Source organism: Balaenoptera musculus, chromosome 1, assembly GCF_009873245.2.
Source record: "Balaenoptera musculus isolate JJ_BM4_2016_0621 chromosome 1, mBalMus1.pri.v3, whole genome shotgun sequence".
In the NCBI taxonomy this organism is placed as follows: Eukaryota; Metazoa; Chordata; class Mammalia; order Artiodactyla; family Balaenopteridae; genus Balaenoptera; species Balaenoptera musculus.
This window is the reverse complement of record NC_045785.1, coordinates 64,504,831-64,531,683: the sequence shown is the minus strand read 5'-3', so window position 1 is coordinate 64,531,683 and position 26,853 is coordinate 64,504,831. Positions and strand designations below refer to the sequence as shown.

Genomic DNA, 26,853 nt, shown 5'->3' with positions numbered 1-26,853 from the left:
GAAAGCTCAGAGATAAACCCACGCACATATGGTCACCTTATCTTTGATAAAGGAGGCAAGCATATACAGTGGAGAAAAGACAGCCTTTTCAATAAGTGGTGCTGGGGAAACTGGACAGGTACATGTAAAAGTATGAAATTAGAACACTCCCTGACACCATACACAAAAATAAACTCAAAATTGATTAAAGACCTAAGTGTAAGGCCAGACACTATCAAACTCTTAGAGGAAAACATAGGCAGAACACTCTATGACATAAATCACAGCAAGATCCTTTTTGACCCAGTTCCTAGAGAAATGGAAATAAAAGCACAAATAAACAAATGGGACCTAATGAAACTTAAAAGCTTTTGCACAGCAAAGGAAACCATAAACAAGACCAAAAGACAACCTCAGAATGGGAGAAAATATTTGCAAATGAAGCAACTGATAAAGGATTAATCTCCAAGATTTACAAGCAGCTCATGCAGCTCAATGACAAAAAAACAAACAACCCAACCGAAAAATGGGCAGAAGACCTAAATGGACATTTCTCCAAAGAAGATATACAGATTGCCAACAGACACATGAAAGAATGCTCAACATCATTAATCATTAGAGAAATGCAAATCAAAACTACAATGAGATATCATCTCACACCGGTCAGAATGGCCATCATCAAAAAATCTAGAAAGAATAAATGCTGGAGGGGGTGTGGAGAAAAGGGAACACTCTTGCTCTGTTGGTTGGAATGTAAATTGATACAGCCACTATGGAGAACAGTATGGAGGTTCCTTAAAAAATTAAAAATAGAACTACCATACGACCCCGCAATCCCACTACTGGGCATATACCCTGATAAAACCATAATTCAAAAAGAGTCATGTACCAAAATGTTCATTGCAGCTCTATTTACAATAGCCAGGACATGGAAGCAACCTAAGTGTCCATCATTGGATGAATGGATAAAGAAGATGTGGCACATATATACAATGGAATATTACTCAGCCATAAAAAGAAATGAAATGGAAGTATTTGTAGTGAGGTGGATGGAGTTAGAGTCTGTCATACAGAGTGAAGTAAGTCAGAAAGAGAAAAACAAATACAGTATGCTAACACATATATATGGAATCTAAGGAAAAAAAAAAAAGGTCATGAAGAACCTAGTGACAAGATGGGAATAAAAACACAGACCTACTAGAGAATGGACTTGAGTATAGGGGGAGGGGGAGGGGTAAGATGTGACAGGGTGAGACAGTGGCATAGACATATATACACTACCAAATGTAAAATAGATAGCTAGTGGGAAGCAGCCGTATAGCACAGGGAGATCAGCTCGGTGCTTTGTGACCACCTAGAGGGGTGGGATAGGGAGGGTGGGAGGGAGGGAGACGCAAGAGGGAAGAGATATGGGAACATATGTATATGTATAACTGATTCGCTTTGTTATAAAGCAGAAACTAACACACCATTATAAAGCAATTATACTCCAATAAAGATGTTTAAAAAAAAAAAAACATGACATAGTTTAGGAAAAGAAGTACCTAGTTGATCTATATAGACAACCTTTTGCTTAGCACAATTTCTAGTATTTCTATATCCACTGTAATTACCAGAATAAATGTTAGCAACTTTGTACAAATCAAAGAACAAAGACCCCAAACAAGGGATTTTTTTCAGCAGCAAGCCAAGGGTAAGGCAGTGTGATCAGTCTGTTCCTGGTGCAGATCATAATGTGTGCATTGACTGTAGATACTTTAGCACAATAATGAAACTGACCAAAAGTCAGTCTTCTTTTTATTATCACCATGCACCATCAATTCAAATGATGTCATTGATAAAATATTCCCCCTCATTGGGGTTGACCACTCCCACGCCGCCCCCCACCCTGAGCCCACCACTTTTCTTGAGCATTCACATGCATCAGAAACTGGTGATGTTCTCACCACAGTCTTACCTGTGTGCCCATCCCTTCCTTGGTGGTTGATGCTTATGACATTCTGATCAAGAAGAAATTTAACCAGGTCAATGCTCTTGCCATAGGTACAAGCACTGCAAAAATATAACACAGGGAAAATAGAAGGCTGAATGTATGCACTTCAAATTAATATGTTGAAGCCCTAACTCCCATAACCTTATAATGTGACTATAATTTAAAGAGGTATAATTTACAGAGGTAATTAAATGGAAATGGAATAATTAGGATGGGCCCTCACCAAATATGACTGGTGTCCTTATAAGAAGGGAAGATAAGTATACAGATGACATGAACAGAGGGACAACCAGGTAAAGACACAAAAAGAAGGTGGCCATCTGCAATACAAAGAGAAAGGCCTCAGAAGAAACTGAACCTGACACCTTGATCTTGGACTTCCAGCCTCTAGAACTGTCAGAAAATAAATTTCTGGTGTTCAAGCCACCCAGTCTGTAGTATTTAGTTATGGTAGCCCTAGAAAATTAAAACAGCCCTGATTCACCCAGGCTATTCTAGATGTTGATGTTTATATAAGTGCCAAAAAGACAGATGAGAGAAGGAGGGAAAGAGAGAGGAGAAAGAGGTGATAAGAAAAAAAAAAAAAACACATAAAGCAATAAAATCCTAAGATTCTCAAATACGGGCCTTCAAGAAAGGAGCTGTATAAAATTTCTAGCATTTTCTTATTAAATATTAAATATTTCCTATGATATTAATTCTTTTCTAGGCATTCTGCAGGGCAACTGAATGGAATGGGGGAACGCAGGAAGGTTCTGAGAGATTTAGGTGACAAGTTAGCCTTGTGATTGCACCTGAAGTGGGAAGAGGGGCAGTCTTGTGAGATCTGACGCTAATTCCAGGTAGGCAGTGCCAAACTGAAATGAATTTTAGGACACCCACTCGGTGTCTGTAGAGAACTGGAGAATTGTTTGGTGTAGAAAAATCTCACACAAAACTGGTATCATGTGTTTCAGAAGTGAGGTATTGAGTGTTGAGGTAGAGTACATATAGAGTACAGAAAAAGTGTTTTTTCCTTCCAGATTTGTTCTAGAAGTGGTAGTTCACTGGGTCTTACTCTTCCCTCTCCCTGGGATGACTTTGCCTAAATCCTTTTTCTCTCATGGGATATTATTATTTTCTTTAAATAAATGCCATTATTTATCTAGTTGAACTATTGCTTCCTCTATGAAGTCTTCTCATGAACCAAAGGCTGAGTTCATTGCTATCTCCTCTGCTTCCTTGTAATTTCAGTTTTATGGCACTTATCATATTGTATTATGGTAATGAATACACCTCTGTGTGTTCTGATACCTTACAATAGAGTTCCCTTAAGGAGGGAAGGGACTGTGTCATGTTAATGTTCCTACCAGCAACAACAGAAGGCAGGTCCTTAACAAGCCTTTCTTGAATAATTAAGTGAATAAAAAACAACCATCTCAGTGTAATAGATCATATCACCATTAGTTATTTGTATTATAAATAGGACCATTAACACTATACTTTTAATGTTCCATTGTCTGAATTACCTCATTGTTTCTGTTCAAAGCAACTATTTATAGGAAATGATGAATTCTGAACATATATATATATATATGTGTGTGTGTGTCTGTGTGTGTGTATGTGTGTATACAAATGTGTACACATACAGACATATGAAAACAGTAACAGGAATGTACTTAGTGCTGACTATGTGTAAAGCACTGTGATTTGTACATAGAAAAATTCATAACTGTAGTCAGTTCCTTATGTAAAAGGAGAATTTCTTTTATAAATATGTACTTAAAATGAATAGGATAAAAATATTAATATGTTATTCCTAGTAGCCACAGGTTTGCACAAAATAAAACAATTGGATACATACTTTTAACTCACGTCACTAATCTTGTCATATAGACAATCTTCTGAAGGTGACAATAACCCTCTGATTATAGTCGGTTTCAATTTATGTGCACAAAGTAGCAAAATGATTTGAAAACTAGCCTGTGGTGTCAGCCTCCACAAGAACGACCTAATGGGTAGAGGACACTAGTAACCTGTACATATCAGTTCTGCCAACTGTCCCCTTCAGGGACAAATTCCACTGGTACACTTTGAAGGCATGATCTGAAGAGTTCTTGCATCTGTTCTGTTACAGAGTGTATAGAAAACAGACAAAATATTTTGGTACTAGAACATGAAGATATATAAAAACACAGGATTTGGAATTAGTCAGGCATTTAATACATGTTTTTCTAGCCATAAGAATCTTTGGCAAGTTACTTAGTTTTCTTGAGCCTCAATTTTCTCATTGGTAAAAAAGGGATAGTAAATCCAAACTTCATAAAATGGTTATGAGGATTAAATGAGATAATGGATGCAAATCATCCAGCACATATTCACTGTTCCATAAATGGTAGTTTTCTTCACCTCCCTTTTGGCTGACCTCTTTGGGTGATAAGAAAAATCTGGAAATCCAAGTGAAATTTGACGAGTTGATGCCTGATGCAGAAGTGTAAGCTTAGTTTTAGTTCAGTATTAAAAAAAAGTGTCTCATTTCTCTTATTCACTAGTACAGGACAAACACTACGTAAATAACATACTAGTCTCAAATACATGTTTTAGAGGTTGCTAACTAGCCAAGAGATCTGTAATATGTAGGTAAATAATCTTATATTCAAGGTTTACTCAATTCAAATGACTATGTTTTTATTTTTATAAGCAAAACAGTAACCTGTAAAAAAATGAGGGTTTTAAATTTTATAAAACATCTGCCTTCCTTCTGGACATTTTAGGGAGTTATGCTCTTGAGTTCTTAGCAAACTTTTCCCTCCCTCTCTCTCTTTCTTTCTTTTTTTCTTTGTCACAACTTTTCCAAACCCAGCTGCTCCTTCAGGGTGCTTTTCCAGAGCACGTTGCAAAGGACTCTAATTGATTCCTAGCAAGGAGCTAATGCCTTCTTAGGTACCTCAGTGGCCACCCTGACTAAGCTCTTACAGGCTGACAGATGGACGTCTTAGATAGGTAGATACATTTGCACATAAGGTTTAAGTGGTAAGGAAAAAAATGGCACATTTGATGCTGATGAATTCTGGTAATGAGATTCTTGTCGGAGGAGGATTATGGGCACTGCTCCTTTTGGCAGCTTTCTGCAGAGTGAAGTGGAATAGGAGCAATATGCTTACAGATGTTGATATGCCTGTTGCCTTGGCAACATCATTCCCTGTCTTTGTGGCTGCTGCCAGGAAGGCAGCATCTGGCTCTGGCCCCATCTGTTGTACTGACTGCAGCATCTGCGTCTACCTTTTCTTCTGTGCATCTAGCTTGGGCTCCTTGTCCTCTGCCCACCCTCTGGTCTTGCTCTCTGATTGCAACATCTGCCACTATTCATTCTTGCTTTATGTACATGACTTCCGGTGTTGTAGGGTGTTAGCTAAGTTTAGAGGCTATTGCACTTAAATATTCTTTTACCTGTGAAAAGCCGTTTCACTGAAGATGTTTTCTTTAGTCAGACTTTCTATTCCTGATATTTGGATGATTTCCTTGGCAACTTCAAATTTGCCATTGTAGCATGCCCTAGAGTTAAGAAAATATTTTGAGAATAGTAAGAAGGTACAAGTAGTATACCTGGAGTACCTATGGAAGTATACATAATACTCACAGGTGCAAAGGGGTGTCTCCATAGATATTAACAACATGTGGCTGAACTTCTAAATTGCTCTGGAGCAGGTACTTCACTATACCGTGGTGTCCAAAGCGAGAACAGAAATGGAGTGGAACATGATCTTCATTATCCTGAGCGTTCACTGTCATCAAAAGAAAGGGAACGATACGTTATCTGGAATCCTCTATTTCTCAACCTGCTCATGTGTAGTATCAGTGACTTTTCTAAGTGCCTAAGAGACTCCTGGAAATTGCCAATTAATGACAATAATAAAGGAAATTAAGTGCCACTTAATTTTCCAATTTAAAAAGTTATAATTCTATCCTATAGCCTATTTCCACATTAAACAGGCTTTCTTCTAGCTCCCATAAATCTATGGAATGCATCTAATCAAATCTACCTTGCATACCATATGACCCAGCAATCCCACTACTGGGCATATACCCTGAGAAAGCCATAATTCAAAAAGAACCATGTACCACAATGTTCATTGCAGCTGCATTTACAATAGCCAGGACATGGAAGCAACCTAAGTGTCCATCAACAGATGAATAGATAAAGAAGATGTGGCACATATATACAATGGAATATTACTCAGCCATAAAAAGAAATGAAATTGAGTTATCTGTAGTGAGGTGGATGGACCTAGAATCTGTCATACAGAGTGAAGTAAGTCAGAAAGAGAAAAACAAATACTGTATGCTAACACATATATCTGAAGAAACTAGGGGCAGGACAGGAATAAAGATGCAGATGTAGAGAATGGACTTGAGGACACGGGGAGGGGAAGGGTAAGCTGGGATGAAGTGAGAGAGTGGCATGGACATATATACACTACCAAGTGTAAAATAGATAGCTAGTGGGAAGTAGCCGCATAGCACAGGGAGATCAGCTCGGTGCTTTGGGACCACCTAGAGGTGTGGGATAGGGAGGGTGGGAGGGAGACGCAAGAGGGAGGAGATATGGGGATATATGTATATGTATAGCTGATTCACTTTATTATAAAGCAGAAACTAACACACCAGTGTAAAGCAATTATACTCCAATAAAGATGTTAAAACAAAAATCTACCTTGCACAATGGAAGAGTTCAGGAAACTAATAAGTATCTAAAAGGTACTCATAGCCTTATTTCCACAAGTATCTCCTTTCAGATTGATTCCCCTTTCACCCCCATGGAAGATGTTAAAAATTTCAGACTCTGGACAGAGCACCATTTCCCAAAATTTTGGCTCAATATGTTAGCGTGGGGCCTAGTACTCTGTATGTTCGCAGTACTGTGTAGGAGGTTCTGATGTCCCCTTAACTGAGAAATGTCATACTGCGGTATACAAAGCATGGTATAATGAAAAGGCAGCAAGTTTTAGAGTGAGGAAGACCTCATTAATTGTATTACCTAAGATAGTTATTTAATATTAACTTTTAAATTGATTACTCAGTAGTGGGCATTTGACCTTCTCTTTGTCCAATCCAGCCTTATAAACTCTTCTGACTTTTGGGAAATTCCCTATACTGAAAGTACTGACTAGAGGCCAAGATCATCTTTTATCATAGAAGCTGAAAATATGCTTTCCAAGCCTCCTTTGCAGTTAAGGGCACAGAATTAGTAGAGGGTGACTATATGTCCTGGTTTAGGCTTGTTATCCTAGCATAATTTTTAATAGTGACCCTTTTACTCTCAACCACGCCCTGGTTGGACACTTATCTACAGGCTCTTCCAATCAACATGTTATTTCAGACTCTGACATCAGAGCTGATGACACACAAAAGGAGAGTCTATTCTATCTTGGCAAAGTAGCAGTGGTAGAATAGCTCCATCTAATTTCTAGTGGTACTGTTGCCCAGCCACAGACTGGGTGCCCCGCACTGTTGGTGCCAGAAACACGTGTTGGTGTGTGTGCCTAGCTGGGGTGGCAGTGTGCCTTCAAAGGATTAGTTTTGGGGTGTGATTCTGGACACCATTTCTCACAGTGAGAATTCCAAACCTGGCTTTCTACTCTGTCCTGGGGAAGATTCTGTGTGCTAATTGATATCCTTTAATATTTCCCCTCATGCTTAAATTAGCAAGCATTAGTTTCCAACACTTGCAAATAAGAACACCTGACTGACACATAGTCATTCCTCAACAAGTATTAAATAATCAATATGCACCAATCACTGTGCTAGGTGTTGGAGATATTGATCTCTAATAAGTAACAGTGGATATAATAACACTATTGGTGCAGCAGGGATGCTGAAAGGATTAAAGGTGATCATTTCTAGAAAGTGTCTAGCATGATGCTTATCACAAATTAGATACTTAATAAAAATCTTCACTCTCCCTTTTTACTAATTTCCCTCTTCGAATTTTGCTAAGTGCTAAGGCCAATAAGCTATAAATGCATAGAGTCTATACCCTCAAATAATTTACAGTCTAGTTGAATAGTCAATAATTACAGGCCTGAAGTAATAACAAATCAACACCAAACTGCTAAATTCTAGATCTGCTTTAGCACAATTTTTAAAACCAAAAATAACCAGATCGACTGCTCTACAACCATTTGTTTTATTATTTTACTACTTTGTCCATCTGTACAGGGTGCTTTATTCAAAATAGAAAATAATAGTCCTTAACAAATCCCATTCATTCTCATTCTTATATATATCTATAAAAGAAATTATCCATAGAACCAAAAGAATTGATAGAATTACTTTTTTAATGATGAAGGATTGGAAGGAAAAAGAAGGCAAGATAAGAGTTAATTAAAAAAAGTTCAAATATAATCATCATTTAACATTTAATGAACACTGGTTTAGGCCTTATAGCTGCTATATTTGTAGACAACAATTCTTATTTTATCAACCTGCAAGATCTTAAGCCAAAGGGAAATCTTTAACAAAGTTCCTGAACTCCTCCTCCCAAGACTGTTATTGAAAAATAAATCTTTGAATCTTTTCTATTAATGAGTGGCTCAGAAGGACACACTTCCTCTAGAAGAATTTTCCTGGTTGTTTTGATTATCTTCCTTTTTAAGATACTTTTCCTTTGTTCACATTCTGTTGGAAGCCAGGGAAAGTCAATACCATGAGTCAAAGCTTGAGGACAGCAGGGAGTCCAGGGCACCAGGAGGTCACATGTGAGTTCTTGAGGGCGAGAGGGAACATTGTAAAGCAGAATGAAGCACAATATTCCATTAATTCATAATTTTCCTTTAGCCATACCTGGCCCCACCCAACATTATTCTTCTCTAGTTGAATCAATAAACTTCAAAGCAGACTCTTTACTTGGTGAATTACCTGCAATGGCCTAGACATTATTCCCATCAAAGAAGATATAAATACCAACCAAAGGGACAAGCCAGGAGAAATCTGCATCAGACGCAGAGTTTATATATATATATGCCTGTATTTCTGCTTCAGTCCTTCTGAACCCTTAATTTTGTCTTGGACCAATTTGCAAAAACAAAAAGTACATATATTATTATTCTTACCTGAGGAAAACTGAATGTATGAATGATATTCTGTTTGCTCTAACATCTTATTTAGAGATTTAAGTAAAGGAAAATTTCAAGCAAAGGAATACATGTAAATCATTATTAGGAAAATATTTGGTCACTAGTCCTCTACTTCGAAGAGAGTATATGTTCAGTAATGTCTTTTGAAAGAAAGATTGATGAATGGGTAGGTAGCTGGATGCTACTTCTTGCTTATTTCTGCTCATTGATCTTAAAGATAAAATAAACATTTCCATATTAACCCAGCAATGTTAGGACATCCCACCAGCTCTCTAAAGCAACTCCCAAGCGTGTCTTAAAGAAATTTTCAGTAACAAATCTGTATGATAGTTCTGACAAGACACATTTTTAAAAATAAATTACTTCTCCTTATTGACCATGCCCTAGAAATTTTCGTGACTTTCCCTAGTATCCAGTTCTCCAGTTAAGAGAACTATAGCATTCAACATTCAGATGACAAAAAATTAATAGTTTCTGAATTTAACATTTTCCATTTTTAACTTTATTAAAATGATAAATTGTGAGAATTGTGTCTCTATTTTCCTCCTATAGAGTGCAGCAATATTTTGACCTTTTCAATCTCATTCGATAAGCATTGCAGTTCTCCTTTTTAATTGCCCTACGAGGTACAAGGAAGAAGACTAGAGACTTAAAACATATGTGACTGAATAGGTCAACCTCACAAACATGCGGAACGTGCTTTCGGAAATACATTTTGGCTAATTTGCAACTTGAATTTATTTTCATTTGTGACATTCTGTTACCACGGAAACATGCTGTAAATACCAGATTTCAAATTGCACTCCTTTTGGGGTCATTCATTTATTCTTCCCCTTAGGTCCATTAACCACAGGCAAAGTCCAGATCTAAAATAAATCATCTGGAGGCTTAGATACATTTTGGAATAAGTAAACCAGCTGATAATAAATCTTGTGCAGTGTCCACCAGCACAAAAGATTTTCTGATTTATTCTTTGCAATTGGTTGAAGTGCAAAAGGGACTTAAATATCAAGTGTATATTAGAAGGAAGTAAAAATACTTAAAACTCTGAGTCACGTCACTTGATTTTTTTAAATGATTGAGTAGGAGGCATGTAGTGCTTGTGTGAGTCAGAAAGAAAATGTTAAAAATTATATCATATGACGCTGGTATGTACCGGGAATACGGGTGCAGTACACATTTCAATGCCTTTTGTAGAAGAGTCCTTTGATCCTGGAGACATGCTGATCATAAATGACACTCATTTTGACACCACTGAGCTTTGGAGTTGTGCAGAGGAATAAAAGGCTGAGGTTGGCCTTGATAATAAAGGAAAAATGTGAGCGGTTCCTGACCCCTTGGAAGAGTGAGGCAGTTTCAAAAACAATTATGTGTTCAGTGATTCACATTGGTGTACGTCTGCCTATCCTAAACCAACAGAATCAAAGAGACTGCTTAAACAAGGTCCAGACAACAGCATTCCTTGCATCCTGACAACACAAGTTGTTTATGATAATGCTACAGAAAATATTCCTGAGTTATTACACACTGGCTCAGAAAATGATACAAACTACGTTGTTACCAAATAAAATGGCCCTGTTTCCAACATGGAAATGAAATTGCCCTAGCTTCTTGCTACAGTTGTCTCTGGCCTTTGTGTTTTCCTTAGAGTAATGAAAACATTGATTAGCTTTATTAACTGAATATCAATCTCAATTTTGGACCAAGGAAACGGCAGTTCTATAGATCTGACAACCTTGTGCTTTTGGAAATGTGCATCATTTCTGCTGCAAAGGCCAGCAGTTCTTACAGCTGGGCTTTTAATTAGGTCTCTTGGGGGTCAGTGGAAGAATGCTGGATATGCCTGAGAGAATTTAAAGACAAGATGTAACTATGAGTGAATTTGTGTCAAAAAATTAAGTTTTTGAGGAACAGGAAAAAAAGAGAAAGAAAGCTTTTTCTCAATACTTTCAATTTTCCAAAATTCATTTTGTAATTAAAAAACTAAAAAGTTGCAGGAAATTCTATTCTACTAAATGCATCTAAAATCTTTCTGTGCATTCTAAAGGTTTTTTTCCCCAACCTGATCACATTCTAACTCTATTTCCATTAAAAATAACAGTAGTATCAAATACCGGGGAGGATGTGGGGAGCGACTGGAACTCTCATATATAGCTGTGGGAGTGAAAAATACTGCAAACACTTTGGAGAGTTGTCTGAAATTTCCTAAAAAGTTAACCATGTGCATGCCCTTTGATGCAGTAATTCTCTCTCTCTCTAAATACACACACACACACACACACACACACACACACACACACAGAACGAAGAGAGATTAACACAGATATTCACAAGAAGAACTGAATGTTTCTGGCAGCTATATTCACAAAAGTCAAACACTAGAAACATTTAACCTTCCATTACAAGGAGCATGGATAAACAGTTAAATTGTGGGAAATTCATAGAATTTTCGGTAATAAAAAAGAGCAAATTATGATTCATGCAACAACATGGATAAAAGTCAAAATCATCTTGTTGATCATAAGAAAGCAGTCACAAAATTATATCAACTTCAAGAACAGAAAAAAAGCTAACCTATAGCAATAGAAGCCAGAATATTGATTACCTTTGGTGGTGAAAGCTATTTACTAAGAAGTGGGCAAAAAGGAACTTTCCAGGTGAAATATTTTCAACTTTCCAGATGAAAATATGTCTATATCTTGATCTGGGTGGCTTTTACATGGATGTATCCACAAGCAAATATTCACTTAAGTCAATATTCAGTTAAGATTTGAGAATTTTGCTATATGTAAAATTTACCTCAATTAAAAAAAGAGTAGTGAATAACAAAAAGTAGGAAAAATTTAGGAAAACCCCTTACTTTTACTGCAGCACCTAATACATTAAGAGTTGAACTAAAATATGTAAAGAAGGATTAACATATAGGTTTAATTAATATATTAAAAATAATAAATTATGACTTGTGGAACAAATTAGTACATGAGTACAAGATTAATCAACTTAGATTATTCTCTAATAAATAAGTAAAGTAGAAGTAAAAAGCATACATAAAGTAAAAGATAGCAAATTTCTTCTTCTAAACATAATCTTACCATCTGCTTTGTTGCCTTCTTCCACCAAGAGTTTCGCAATATTAAAGAATCCTTTTGCAGATGCTAGGTGGAGGGGCCTATCTCCGACTTCACCGCTTACATTTACATCAGCACCAAATTTCAAAAGGAGGCGGGTTACCTAAAGGATTCATGCATTTGAAATTAGTATCAAATGCCAAACAGTAATGCAATGCCTTCAGCAATATGGAAGGAGACATATCATTTAGGTTTTCTCTTGGATAATTTTTGCCTGAAAATAACAGAAAATCCTAACTCAACTGGCTTAAACAATAAGGAATTTATTATTATATCACCTAGCAAGAAATCTAAAACTGGAGCAATTTCAGGGTTGGGTCTTCATTGTATCAATACATAAATAATCTTCTCTCAAGTCACCCATAATCTTCTCTGAGCAATCTTTTCTAAAGTCTCCTTCTGGCCAGAGCCAGCAGTGCTTACTTGATTCTTGATTTTCATAGAGGTTCTATGCATAGGTGACCAATGGTAATCTTGCTACTGGGGTTCTGGGTCCTTTTTTGATTTGTGAGTAAACAGGAGGTAGCCACACTAGCCCACAGCATCTTCCCAAATTAGCTGAGATTCACATCCAAGAGGACAGAGAGAGATGAAGTAATAAACAACTCAAGAGTTTCCAGGGGTTGTTTCAGGTAATTTATGGGATTTCTTCAAATTATTTATATTTCCACTTAGGAACCTTCCAGATAATTTCTCTAAAATTGACATTACCTCTCCTGTGAATTTTAGGACTCATCACAGTGATCCCAAGAGATAAGTTAGGATGCACCCGTGCCATTAAAATAACAGTTATGGGAGGACTCCTCAAAAGTCTTGACCATTGTGGCATCAGCATAAAAGTGAATTCAAGCTCTAAAACTATTTTGTGGCAGCAAATAAATATATCTTGAGCAGAAGCCTCTCAAGTATATGGTATATATTCGATAGAAATTCTAGGCGAAAAATTAGCTGGGTGGGATGTGGGAAAACTTCCTATTGCGTGCAGTAGGTAAAGAACAAAGGTTCTGAAATTGGGCTTCTGCTTAGTAGGTATGTCACCTTGAATAAATTATTTGGCCTTTTGAAAATTCAGTTTCTTCATTACTAAAATGGGAATGCCTCATAGAGTTGTTGTGAGAATTAAATAAGTTATTACACATAGAGTACTTAGAAAAGTGCCTGGTACTCAATAAATGATAGCAGAAGTGGTAGCACCAATGTGGAACACGTGTATTTTATCCATTTCTTGGCTAATGGGCAGACCAATACTTAATTCAAGAGAAATCTGAACAGTAGACATTTAGTCTCAAGAACCTTGCACTCCTAAGCAGATATTTCCACTTACACAGGCTCCATAAATTCTGATTATGTGACTTTATAATGGACAGATTTAAACTACCTTTGAAATCGATTGTCTATTAAGCACTATTATTATATACCTAGGAAATATTGCTGTTGGTAAAAAACATCTACTCTTCCACTTAAAATAAGTAAATAAGCAAATGGCAAGGAACATGGCACATTAGGCACATTTATATATGGAAAGTGCCATTCTCCTGTCAGCATATTTTAGTAAATGACAATAGCTTCCATAAATTACTTATGTGCTGTCTTTGCACATAGAAAGTGAGTCCCTTATCATAAAAGGGCCATCCACATTTTAGCATAATTTTATAATACTGTGACTATATATTCAGGGAAAGTAAACAAATTTAGCTCTCCACACAACATGCATAGAAGCTCTTTATGTTTCTGCTGGGTCATGAGGTTAATCGCCAAAAAGGATGACTCTACAAATAACAGGCATTGTGTATATCCTGTCTGTGCCTGAAGTCAGAAAAGTATGAAGTTTTTTCATCACCTGAGTTTTGGACCCAGTACTTTCAGAGGCATTTTCAGTGCCCAGCTCTCCAGGGCACCCCAGTGTACTCTGAGCAGCATATCAATGAAATGAGCAATCTTCCCTAGCTAGAGGTCACGCTTCGCAGGTCTGAGAGTGTCCAGGCACATGCCAGCCCGCGAAGAAATAAAGGCACAATGACTAGAACAGCACAGAGACACAAGTGAGTTTGACTTTCAACTTGGGATCCTCAGGCAGTGCAATGGCATGACCTGTACAAAGGTAAAAAGGTATAATTCTGCTGCATAACTGAGACCAGATCTAGAGAGATAAAATGAGGAAGAGTAAAAACAGAATGTCAAAAGAACAGTTAAGGTTTGATTATCTAATTACATTTGTATTTCTCTTTTATGTGGTTCTATTGAGTTCCTTGAGTATAGCTAAAAGACAGTGTTTGAAAAGAGCATATAAAGTTTTCTTTCAGTATGTTAAGGTTGAAAATCAACGGACTGTGGAATTACAGCACCAGGCCTTGAATTCTAGCTCCATTACTTCACTAAATGGCCTGGACTTTATGATTTCTCTCACTGATAGAAGAGGGATAAGAAGAGGCTCTTCGGTACAACAGAATGAAGATGGGCTTTGGGATCAGACAGACCTGAATACATACTCCAGCTCTTCTACTTATTAGCTGCATGACTCTGGCATGCTACCTGACCTGAGAAAGCTCCATGTGTATCATTGATTAGAAGGGGTAAATAACAGCTGATTTTAGGGTTGGGGCAAAATTAGAAAAAAATCCACATAAAGGTCTTAACACAGTGCCTGCCCCATAGTATGAGTTTGCTCACATGGTAACTCTTATTAAGTTCATAAGGTTGTCATGAAGGTCAAATGAAATTATTTGTTTAATGATGCTACATTGTAAACTTTAAAGCATTCTATACATATTATTACTTAATTACAGGTTATCAAAATTTATAAATGTTTCTGATACATAACTATATATTTAAAGCACATTTAGTGATTGTTTTTTAGTTTATCTAGGTTATTCCATATATTAGTTTCCCATTGCCACTGTAGCAAATTACCACAAAATTATTGGATTAAAAAAACACATTTTTATTCTCTTAGAGTTCTGGAGGTCAGAAGGCCAAAATCAAGGTGTTGGCAGGTTGCATTCCTTCTGGAGGCTTTCATTTCCTTACTTTTCAGCTTCTACAGGCTGCCTGCATTCCTTAGCTTGTGGCCCCTTCTTGTATCACCTTAATGTACTGCTTCCATTGTCACATCTCCTACTACTCTCTCTGATTTTCTGCTCTCTATTATATGGACCCTTGTGATTACATCAGGTCTACCCAGATAATCCAGGATAGTCTCCCCATTTCAAGATCCTTAACTTGGTCACATCTGCAAAGTCCCTTTTAAGGTAACATTCACAGGTTACACAAATTACAATGTGGACATGTGAACATATTTTGGTAGACATTTTTTAGCCTACCACATGCCAGGTCACTAGAAAAGAGGAGACTCCATTTCTGAAAGTTATCTTTTTTCAGAGAACTTTTGGAATGGGCTTTATGATTTGTTTTATTGTCAGTGTCAGTATCATCACAGTGACATTTGTTGAGCATTTGCCAAACACTTTAAATTAATATTTCATCATAACAGCAACCCTATGAGGTAGGTACTATTAATATTTTTTTCATTTTATAGACAAAAAACTGAGGATCAGGGATATTATACAACCTACACATGGTCATAAAGCTAGTAATTTTTCAAATTCAGGCCGATTTCTATAGCCACATACTTACCCATATACTCTACTGCCTCCCTCGTGTACTAAAGTAGTCAGTAAAAATGTATAACTTGGTAGCTGCTATGTTTCTATGGATCTACAAAAGCTCTTCAAGGGGGGAACTGGTGAGAAGATGGCAAAAATAATTCAAAGTGTATCTTAAATATCCTTTCTTTGAACCTAGTACAGTTCAAGAAAAGTCTGGAACACTTAAGTGATGCCCCAGGCTTTGGAAATGCCACTGACTTACCTGTTCGTGCCCATAGTATGCTGCAATGTGCAATGGAGTGAAAAAAACTGCATCTTGAACGTTGATGTTAGCTCCATGTTGCAGTAGCACATCAGCAGCCTGGACAAGAAAGAGAGCTGGGTTAGGAGATTCATTGGTGGCATCTGCCCATCAAAATTCATTTTACAATTATATGTACAACTCTTCTTTGGGGGCCACCATCCTAAAACACAATTTTCTTCCATTTCCCTTCTCTGCAATCTCCAATGGCTTGCTTTGGCCTAGAAAATAAAAACCAAGCCCCTCACTATCACATTCAAGGTCCTCTCAATCTGATGGTATCCTTTTAAATGTTATTTCCCATTACTCCCTTTCATAAACCCAATTGTACAATCAAACTGCACTCAATTTCCTACTTCTCAGAGTCTTTGTTCACATTATTTCCTCAGTCAAAAGTTCTCTTCTGTCCAATCTACAGAGGTTTAAACACAAGCTAAATGCCATCTCCTCCAAGATTTCTTTACTTTCCCTCCCTTTGTTGCCAACTGACTTGCTAAAATTAAGTCTTCCTTCCTTTTAAATCTTATTTAACTTTTTTTCACGTCATTTAGAACATTTACAAATTTATATACATGCCTTATCCTTATTAAAGAGAAAATTCTTTAAGGACAAAGTATATATCAAATTCATCTTTATAATCCTACACTAGCATGTTGCCATGCAAATAGTAATCATTCAACAAGAATTTGTTGAATGAATGAATGAATAAATGAATGAAAGTGAAAAAAACTAGCAGGAGCTATTGGCCAATGAAAGGCACAGATTGCCAACAAATCTGCTCACCCTTTAGATTTCTTCTACTAAAGGCTGATCTCTAAGACTCTTTTCTCTAGAAAACTGATTGAAATAATTTCCTCCAGATGTGTTCATTTTCACTGTGAATTTTCCTAATGCACTCTCTATTCTTCAGTTGGTAAAATAATACACATCTGGGGAAATTTTCAAAAGTCTGTTAGACTTAGAAGAGAGAACATGAAGATGGGATCCAAGAGCTCAAGGAACATATGCTCCCACACCTCTTCTGTTCCTAGAAACAAACTGCCTCCTAAGTCAAGTTTCCTTGCCTGTTTGAATCAGAGCCCTTCAGAAGTGGTAAGGAGTCATGGACATTACATAACAAACCAGTATGTTTTAAAGAGGAAGAAATCAAGAATCAAAGGAATTAGGAAATTTCTCAAAGTCATAGAGCAAGTCAGTGTTAGCAGGGAAGTGAATCTCTAGTCTCTCACCTCAAGCTTTGTTTCCAAGTGCTCCAGAGTATTAAATAGTTCATTCATTCAATCATCCATTTGTTCATGTGTCAACACAACATTTATTGAGCATATATGAACTAAAATGATGTTATTTTACATGATTATCTTACAATTTATTCAATCACTGGGATAGCATTAGAACTGATTGTAACTGTCATACAAAGAGATAAGGAATTCTTGTTGGAACAGCTGAAATTTCTGGTGGGTCCAAAAATATAATAAGCAGGTGTATAGTCTTCTATACATTCCAAGAACAATGCTTTTTGCTAATATTTGGATATTGCTGACTAATGATCAGCAGAATACACAATGTGTATGGTGAGTTGTTTTTCTAATAAAAAATTAAAGCTACAATTAACATTTATTGAGGGCACATTATGTATCAGACCCTGAATTAAGTGCATAAATGTTAACTGGAGTGCCTCTGTTTCACTCCAAAACATAGAAAGATATGTTCTACTCTCCCATTCTAAAGGTGAAGAAATTGAGCCTCAAGGAGGCTTTGTAACCTATTTGAGGTCATACAACTAGTAAGAAGCAGAACTGGAATTCAAATTTAGGTCTGTTTGACTTCGAAGTTTCTTTCCATCAGGCCCTTCCTGTGACCTTGATCTCATTAACACTAACCTTTAAGTAAATGAACTAACTGACTCAATCTCAGATAAGAGGAAGCTTTCTGCCCATAGAAGCTTTGTAGATTCAGCTTGGAAAGAATGCTGGAGCCATTTATATCAAATGTCTGGTATCTTAGACTTCACATGCCTGTGAGTTCAATCTTGGGAACCTTTAAAGGAGGTCACAAACGATCAAGGTAAATGAAGCTTTTTACAAATTCTCTTATTTTAAATATAGCATAAAAGAAAGTAGACAGCATGAATTTTTATTGTAAAAAGGATTCTCAAATGTTAAAATATAGAGCCAATTTCTTAGGCATAGTTCTGGAAGTTACTTTCATTCTAAAAGATAATGGCTTTTAGGCTTGAATAAATAGTCCAAAGCAATTTTTTTTTCCTCCTAAGTTTGCACTTATCCAGTCATTCAAAAGGTCAATCTTTTGGCTGAACAGTCATTAATTATGAAGTGTTGGCCTTCTAAGAAACTTTCAAAATGTAAGTTTTAATGAAACCACAGAGTCATTAATGAACTATAGGCTTTATTTAGTTTGTTTTAAAGTTCAAGGAAATATTTAACTATTGAGAGCAATGTACACTGGAATTAACTGAATAATTTCACAGGTTATTTATATAAGTTGAATGCATTTATTGATTCTTAGTTTTCGAGTCATGATAGGGAGTGTATCTCCAAGCAATCTTATGGGGATATAATGTATTGTGATAACAAATATGCCTGTCATGTGGTTAAGACAAATGCACTCATATTAATGTTTAGGCTGGAACATATATCTATCAAATCATTTTAACCATGCTTCCCCTACTCCAGAACCTGAAAGAGCTGGTAGGTCAACTTCACCTTTTTTCCACTACATGAAGTCCCATGAAGTCACAAACTGAATCTCTTTTATTCACCACTATACTAAGCGTAGAATAGGCATCCGAGTAATTGTTGAATTGGACTGTTTCTAGTTAAAAAAAAATAGGAATATATATCTACCATCAGTCAGAAGGGAAGTTAAACATTAACAATTAGGACCCAATTATATGATAGAAATTTTAAAGAATTCAATTCAACAAATATTTATTGATCATTTATTTTGAATTAACCTTTAGCAAATCCCAAGTGCCTGCTCCATGCCAGGAACTGCGACTGGAGTTTTACATACATTGTCTCATTAAGATTTTTTCAGGGCATAAAATTCTGTTGTATTAAAAATTTTTGAGAAAATACATAGTTTTGATTTTTTTCCCCCAAAACATTAACAAAACTACTGGTGAAACTGTATACTTGAAACAAGTCTGATCACAGAAAGGATATCTTAATAATCTTTAAACTCTTTAAAGAAATGAATTTTATCATACTTAGATTTGTATAACTGACATATATATCAGTATTATTATTATTAAAGAACCAAGGGGCTAGTAACTTGGGCTAGTAACTTGGTATCCTTTACTCATGGAAGGAATAAGCACCACAAATGCCTATCATTAAGTGGTTGTTTTACGAGCACAAAAAAATGGATCAGAACCCTTTGTTTTGATAGAAGGGAATTACTGTATACATTACCCTTTAAAGATAATTTTATTTGCCAGTTGACTCCTCAAAAGATCCAAGTAGAGTCTCTACAATTTCCAGGTTGTAATTTAAACACTTATTCAAACATTCTGCTCTTTCTTCCTAGAAAACCTCTGTTCTCTTTCTCTGCCTATAACATACCCAGTCTCAAGGCCAAGCTCAGTTCCCAGGTTCTCTGAGAACCTTCCACAAATCCTTTACTGTATTAAGCATTTCTTTCTCTTTCATTAATTATCACTGAGGGTAAACGATTATTATAACAATATCAATTTTTTAAAACTATTTTTTCATGTTCTAAGCTTGTCTCAATGAAGTATAAGAAGGTGTGACTCCAGGTTAAAAAGATTTTTCACCTGAGGCACTGGAGTTTAATCCTTCTAACTAAAATAGTCAGACCCCATGATTTAAAATTCCAGAGATTTAAAAAGTAATGCCTACAAGAACAAAGGTCCTCATTGTTCTTGTTTGTTGAATGTTTCTCCTACAGTATGACTTTAACTCATTGACTTGGCCCCATTTGGCTCTCCTTCAATCAATCAATGACAGCGATGAAGAAGAAAAAAATGACCATAACAATAGGAACTAAATGTCTCATTGAAGAGAAAGTAGAATAAGGTAAATTCTACATGGGATAAAAAGGCAATCAATCAGATTTGAAATTGCCAAAATTAAATATAGTGTCTTATACTACCAAGTAGACCTTCAATAAATATCTTCACTTTGAAATTAAATTTTCCTGGGCTTTAAGTGATATCTCATTTCCTATGACTTCTTTGGAGTCTTCCTCAAATTCAAACTTACACTGATGTTTTCCTTAGGATTTATAGTTTGTTTAAAGCTACAGTTTTCTGTATATCTTTATCTAACCTTTATTACTGAGACTTATAGAGAGCAGAACCGTGAAGCTCTTCTGGGTTAATATCCATTTCCATTTAGTAGAAAATCTGTATTAGAAAAGCTTTAGAGGAAAATGTTTTCTAAAGTTTATGTCTCAGGAATTCAAAATGATCCCAAAGATATTAACATGCAAGTGGATTTAGATTTGAAATTTTTCAATTATTTCCAGTTCTAACTTTCAATAACCAGTTCCAATTGTGTCCCATAGAATCATTGCCTTCTCTCCTAAAATTTTCAATTTCTTTTGAGAGTAGTCTATACCTTTCGTTCACATATCCTCACCTCCTATTCACTCCTCAGCCCACCTACAATCTGACTTCAGACCTCACTGCTTCAGGGAAATTTCTCTGGAACATGATGTCAGAGGCCTACTAATTGTCAATTCCAATGGGCACTCTTGGCTCTTTTCCTTATTTTAATACTTCTCCAGCATTTGTTACTATTTGTCTTCTCCTTAAGATCTGATCCTCCCTTGGATTGACTGACATAACGATCTTTGAGTTTGGTCCCTACCTCTCTGCCAACTTCTTATTGCTCCTCTATAGAGGTGACTCTCTGTTCATCTCTTAAGTGTTTCTTAAGTGTTGCTTTTTCCTCACTAAAACTTATGTTTTCTCCTGATTTCCTTTGTCTGCTTTAATTCTCTTGTATTAATTAAGTTAATACATGGAAAGAATTTAGGACATATTCTTGGTAAGCTAAGAATAAGTATTCAATATGTGGTAGTTATTAGCTATCTTGCCTTATACATTCTCTAGTTGATTCTATCACTACTACTACTACTGCTACTATTTCTACAACACACGCAGACATAAACACATACACACACACACACACACACTCTTCTCTCTCCAGTTGCATGTGTTTTTCCCAGACTTCCTCCAATACCGGGTCTACCTTATTTGGCAACTCATAGTCTGGTTATATATTTCCCCTCTATTTCCCAATTACTTTTACTCTGGGTTTATACTGTCCCCTGCATTGATCTCATCTTTATCACTTGCCCTTTGATTTTTGTTAATGTGAATGAAGCATTAGAATGTGTGCTTTGAGAATATCTATGAGCTAAATGAGAATATCTCATTTAATGCTCACAACAATCTCATGGAATTGTTACTAACAGCCCCATTTTAAAACTAGGAAAAATAAGGTTAAGAATTACACAGTTTTAAGGAAAAGCACCAAAGTTTAAACTCAGATCTATAGGAGTCCAAAGCACCATACTACCCCATACTGTTTTATTTTTTAACTTAAAAAAAAATTAATTAATTAATTAATTTTTGTCTGCATTGGGTCTTCATTGCTGTACACGGGCTTTCTCTAGTTGCAGCGAGCAGGGGCTACTCTTCGTTGCAGTGCGTGGGCTTCTCATTGCGGTTGCTTCTCTTGTTGCAGAGCATGGGCTCTAGGTGCATGGGCTTCAGTAGTTGTGGCACATGAGCTCAGTAGTTGTGGCTTGCGGACTCTAGAGTGCAGGCTCAGTAGTTGTGGCACGTGGGCTTTGTTGCTCCACGGCACGTGGGATCTTCTCAGACCAGGGCTCAAACCCGTGTCCCTTGAATTGGCAGGCAGATTCTTAATCACTGAGCCACCAGGGAAGTCCACTGTTTTTCTTCTTATGTGTGCTTTTATTTGGGGCCAGCTAGCAATTCCTTGCCATCTCAGATAGTCCTGTACAGGATATAGCTCTTGATTGATGTTGCTCTTCAAGGATTTTCAAGGATACCTATATAGCCAGTATATCAATAAAAATGATCCTAACTTTGTAATTGTTTGCAGATGACTGAAAAATAAAGTTAAAACTTATTCTAAGTAGAAGTTGTATGTTAGGGATCTTGAAGAGTTATATATACAATGACAAGAAGTTTAAGATTTTTCCTAAATTTTTTCCATATGGGGTTTCACCAAGAGATTTCAAGCAGGAGCAAAATATATTCCAATTTGCATCTTCAAAAGATCCTTCTGGTAATAGTCTAGCAAATGGATTGAAGAAGGAGCAAAACTAGAGTGATCAGTTAGCAGGGTCTTGCAGTAAGTTGAAAAGAAAGAGATAAGGATAAAAATGATCTGATGTAGAAGTAGTGGCCTAGAGATGGAGAATGGGTGTTAGAGACATTAAGATGGTAGAATCGCATGACTCAGCATACTGGGGATGGGGAGAGATGATGGACGTTATCAATAAATGATGACTGTAAAAGAGGAAGCCTATATGGGGAAATGAGCATGAGGATAAAATTGTGTCTAATTCATGAATTTAGAAAGTAGGAACATTACCTATAGTTTCTTTTCTTTTTTTTTTTCTGTCTAGGTATTTATTTATTTATACATTTATATATTTATTTATTTATTTTTATAGCTCATTATTGGAGTACAGACTGAAGTAAGTCACCTATAGTTTCTATCTCTCCGATTAATCACTTGTCATAACTAGTTTCTTCCAATTCCCCTTAGCAGTTCATTGTGATCTTTTCCAACACCACAGCTGTTTCAATTGGGGTCAATCCCTCAATCAAGATGTGAACATAATTCTAGAGTTTTCAAACAACTACCAAAAGCTATACCAGTTAAAAATACCAACAATTGCTTATCCATCTGGATTCAAGGCTTACATTACTTAACATTTTAGATGGTAGTATTGCTTTAATTTAATAAGCACTTCTTTTGACTTTATGCTCTATTTTCTGTAGAATTTTAAATTTTATGTATATATACTGACTTCTTGACACCCATTACAAATGTTCAGTGAGAACTCTATCATATAGTTATAGAGGTTTTCACTTAAAACACTGACTATTTTTGTAATGACTTTTTTTTTTTAACCTGACATAGCTCTAATTAAATATTTGAGTACAAAAACTTATTGGAAAATAGTTTCTTCAGGCTGTCACAGAAATGAGGTTCTCATGTGATCTTTCTCTTATTATCTCAGGTTAAAATTAAATTTGGTCTGAAAATTACTCAGAAAATGATTCCACAAGATAATATTATCAAAGAAATTAAAGGGAAACTCCATATTCTTAAGCTGTAGAAAATACAGCTTAAAGGTATATCAACTTATATACATATAATAAAAGAATTCCATTGATTATATAAATCCATAGCTTCTCAGGAAATTATGATAACATAAATAGAAAAGCTGGTGGATGAAGAGTGATGAGAAGCCATGAGGCCAAGGCTGGAGATACAAGTGGTACCATTTTAAAGAAGAAATAATTAAAGCTAGGAGATAACACCACTTCCAGAAGGTAAGAGGACATATTTGTGGGATATTTATGGCTAAAAAGTGGGAAGGAAGGGAGCCAGCAAAGGAAAGAGAAGAGTCATCCAAGAAGGAAAAGGAGAACAAAGGAATGCCTGTTAAGGAAGCCCATGGAAGAGAAACTTTTAAGAAAAGAGGGGCAAATTTTTCTGAGCCTTTCAGCTAATCATCATCTTGCTGTGCTATTTTCTTCCTTATAGATATACTTTTTTTGCAGCATTTCCTTATGTGAGGGTCTTATTTTAAAATCCCTGGCTGAGAAAACAGGCTTTCAATGTTCGCTGTGTTATGAATACATCATGTTCTATGCATTTCAAAAGCCACAGTTTTTTTCTTATGAGGTTTATTTTTATAACTTGCCAAAGGTCCAACATTTTTCACTATATTGCAACTGTAGAGACTTGAAAACTGTAGTACAAGTTAGGCTCCCTCTCAGTGATGTTCCTCCCCACACTGCACACACTCTGGACATTATAATCATGGAGAGGTGCGAGTACCATCTGACAAAGAGTTTCCTCATGACTTTTGTTCTCCAGACCAAGTCACCTATTGAAAACATGTAATTTGCCTCTACTTGAAAAATCAACTTCTACATTACACTTTGAAGGTGAGTTACAGTCAACTAATAGAACATAAGAAGGAACACATAAAGATTTTGGCTCTTAGATAAAAATGAGTAATAAGAATCCTCCTAAAAATTATTTCAATGATCAATTAATTTCCAGCAGCTAGAATTTAAAAACAAAAAAGACAGCATCAACAGTTAAGTCTCAGGTTCAGGGGTTAGTCCTGTTACGAGCACAGTATATGGAATATTTAGTGCTTCCCTTTTTGAGCTTCCTCATTAATTAAGCCAGAAAATTCACTATTTGATGAACTGCAAGATACTACCTTAATTTGTTTTAGAACAGCAGATGTAGGTAATCAATTACATCCTACAGGCTCTTTATTTAACAACATAATTGAAAATGTTGGTCTGCAATAACTTAGAATAAGTGACACAATGATATTGGTAAATCCACAGTTGTAAAAATATTTTAACTGATTATGAAACAGTATGCATTGACAGGTATAGAAATCAATTATAGATAATTTTCTTTCTAGATAAGACGTTTATTAATAGAACACACATCATTCAGTCAGAGACCTATTATCAGGACAGAAAACAGTAGGAATAATGGTGGTAAATGCATTAACCATTCCATTGGTCATGTTAAAATAAGATAAATACAGGGTGACTAATACTTGAAGCCTACAATGAAAATGAAAAGAAGCACAATATCAAATTTGCCCAAGTAGTTTTGGCTTCAGACACAGAAAGGGCCAAGAAATAACTGTGGGTGGGACTCAAGCCCAGACTTCTCAATCCCTTCACATGTGTAGCAAATGGCAGAACCTGGATACAAAGAAACCTAGGCAGGCTGGTTCCAGAGCCCACATACCTAATGACTATGCCATATTATACTGCTATAGCCAAAAAACATTGCTCTAGAATCCCAATTTCTCAAACATTTCAAACAATTTTTCAAACTTTTACTTAATGAATTCAGCATAAGTACTCAGCAGAGGTACTATGATAGAATTGGGTTGGGTGGCACCTGAATGTAAGGGGCACGAGCTTAGCACTCCTTCCTTTCTCCTTGAATAACCTCTGAGGTACCACTGGAATGCTAGATATCCAGAGAGTGCATACTGGAAATCATTGTTAAACAAAAGAGAGTTGCTAGTTTTTGGAGAATAGAATTGCGACCATATCTACCTGCTAGTCCCCTTTGATTCTATGAAAAGACAGGGCCAAATAACATGAGTATAGAATCATGCCAAGTTTCTTGGGTTAATAGAGTCCTTATCTTCCAGACATAACATATAATCCCTCTATAAATCCATCTATGTATATATTTGTTATTGTTTTTGAGAAAACATAAGTGGTATTGCTCTCTATGAGGCTAAATAGTACCCTTGAGTGTGGGCTTGACATTTATCATGAATAGAGCATGGCAAAAGTTATGGAATGTCACTTCCGAGATTAGGTTACAAAAAGACTGTGACTTCATCTAACTTGCCCTCTTCTGATCTCTCCATTACTCTCTCTGATAGAAACCAGATGTCTTATTATGAGCTTTCCTATGAATAGGATCACATGGCAAGGCACTGATGTCTCTGGATAACAGCCCAGGAGGATGAAGCCTGCCAACAGCTACAAGAGTGAACACAAAAGTGGATTCTCTCCATTTAGTCCTTGAGATGACTACAGCCCCACCCGAAACCTTGTGAGAGACTCTAAGTGAGGGGACCCAGATAAGGTACCCTGAGATCCTGAGCTACAAAAATGGCAAAATAACAAATGTTTGTTGTTTTAAGCCACAAAGTTTTGGGATAATTTTTTATGCAGCAAAAGTTAGCTAATATACTATTGTGCCTGTCAATTCATTACTAAAAATATCCAGGTCATAACTGACTTCTACATTAAAGTAGTTACCTACTGCCCACTTCTGAATATTAAAAGAGGAACAGCAGTTCAAATCAACAAATATTTTTGAGCACCTAGGTTTTCTGAGCAGTGTGCTAGGTTCTGGGGATCAAAGATAAATTAATTGTTCAAAAGCAATATACAGGTTAGTAGAAGAAACAAAATAAAATGACTACGATATAAAGATGGATTTGATGGAGATAATATATGGGCTATCATAACAAAAGAAAGGAGGTATAATTTATAAATTTGGTCTGGGAAAGACAGAGAAATCTGTAGAGGGGGAATGTACCTGGAAATTGAAGTAGAAGTTTGCTAAGTGAAAAAACGAAGATCAGTCAATTCATTCATCCCTCAAACATATTTGATCATCCAACAGTACCTAGCACAGAACATATGTTTGCCAAATTCTACTATTTCTTAAAATCTACTTCAAATTCTACTTGCCACATGAAATCTTTTTAGACCTCTAGGTTCACTGATGTCATCACTGAGACAAGTGATTTAATATCCCAATAGCTTTAGAATCACATTGAGGTTTTATAAGAAGAATTTATTATAGATACCCTCCCTGGAATTACTGAATCAGAATCGCTAGATACTAAAAATCTGCATTTAAAAAAAGCTTCTTAGATGCATCCATTATGGAGTAACAAGGACTAG

The 26,853-nt window shown here is 36.1% G+C and overlaps 1 protein-coding gene across 4 annotated transcripts in view; it reads right to left on the bottom strand.

The window, feature by feature from the left end:
- Positions 1 to 26,853, bottom strand: part of LOC118900046 (serine/threonine-protein kinase TNNI3K) — a 288,316-nt gene that overhangs the window by 189,772 nt on the left and 71,691 nt on the right. For all 4 annotated transcript variants that reach the window (XM_036862208.1, XM_036862214.1, XM_036862222.1 and 1 more), the window contains 5 exons: positions 16,083 to 16,181; positions 12,180 to 12,318; positions 5,592 to 5,736; positions 5,402 to 5,506; positions 1,937 to 2,031 (listed from right to left, as the gene is read on the bottom strand). In XM_036862208.1, the coding sequence (XP_036718103.1) occupies positions 1,937 to 2,031; positions 5,402 to 5,506; positions 5,592 to 5,736; positions 12,180 to 12,318; positions 16,083 to 16,181 (583 nt within the window). The remainder of the gene's footprint in view (positions 1 to 1,936; positions 2,032 to 5,401; positions 5,507 to 5,591; positions 5,737 to 12,179; positions 12,319 to 16,082; positions 16,182 to 26,853) is intronic.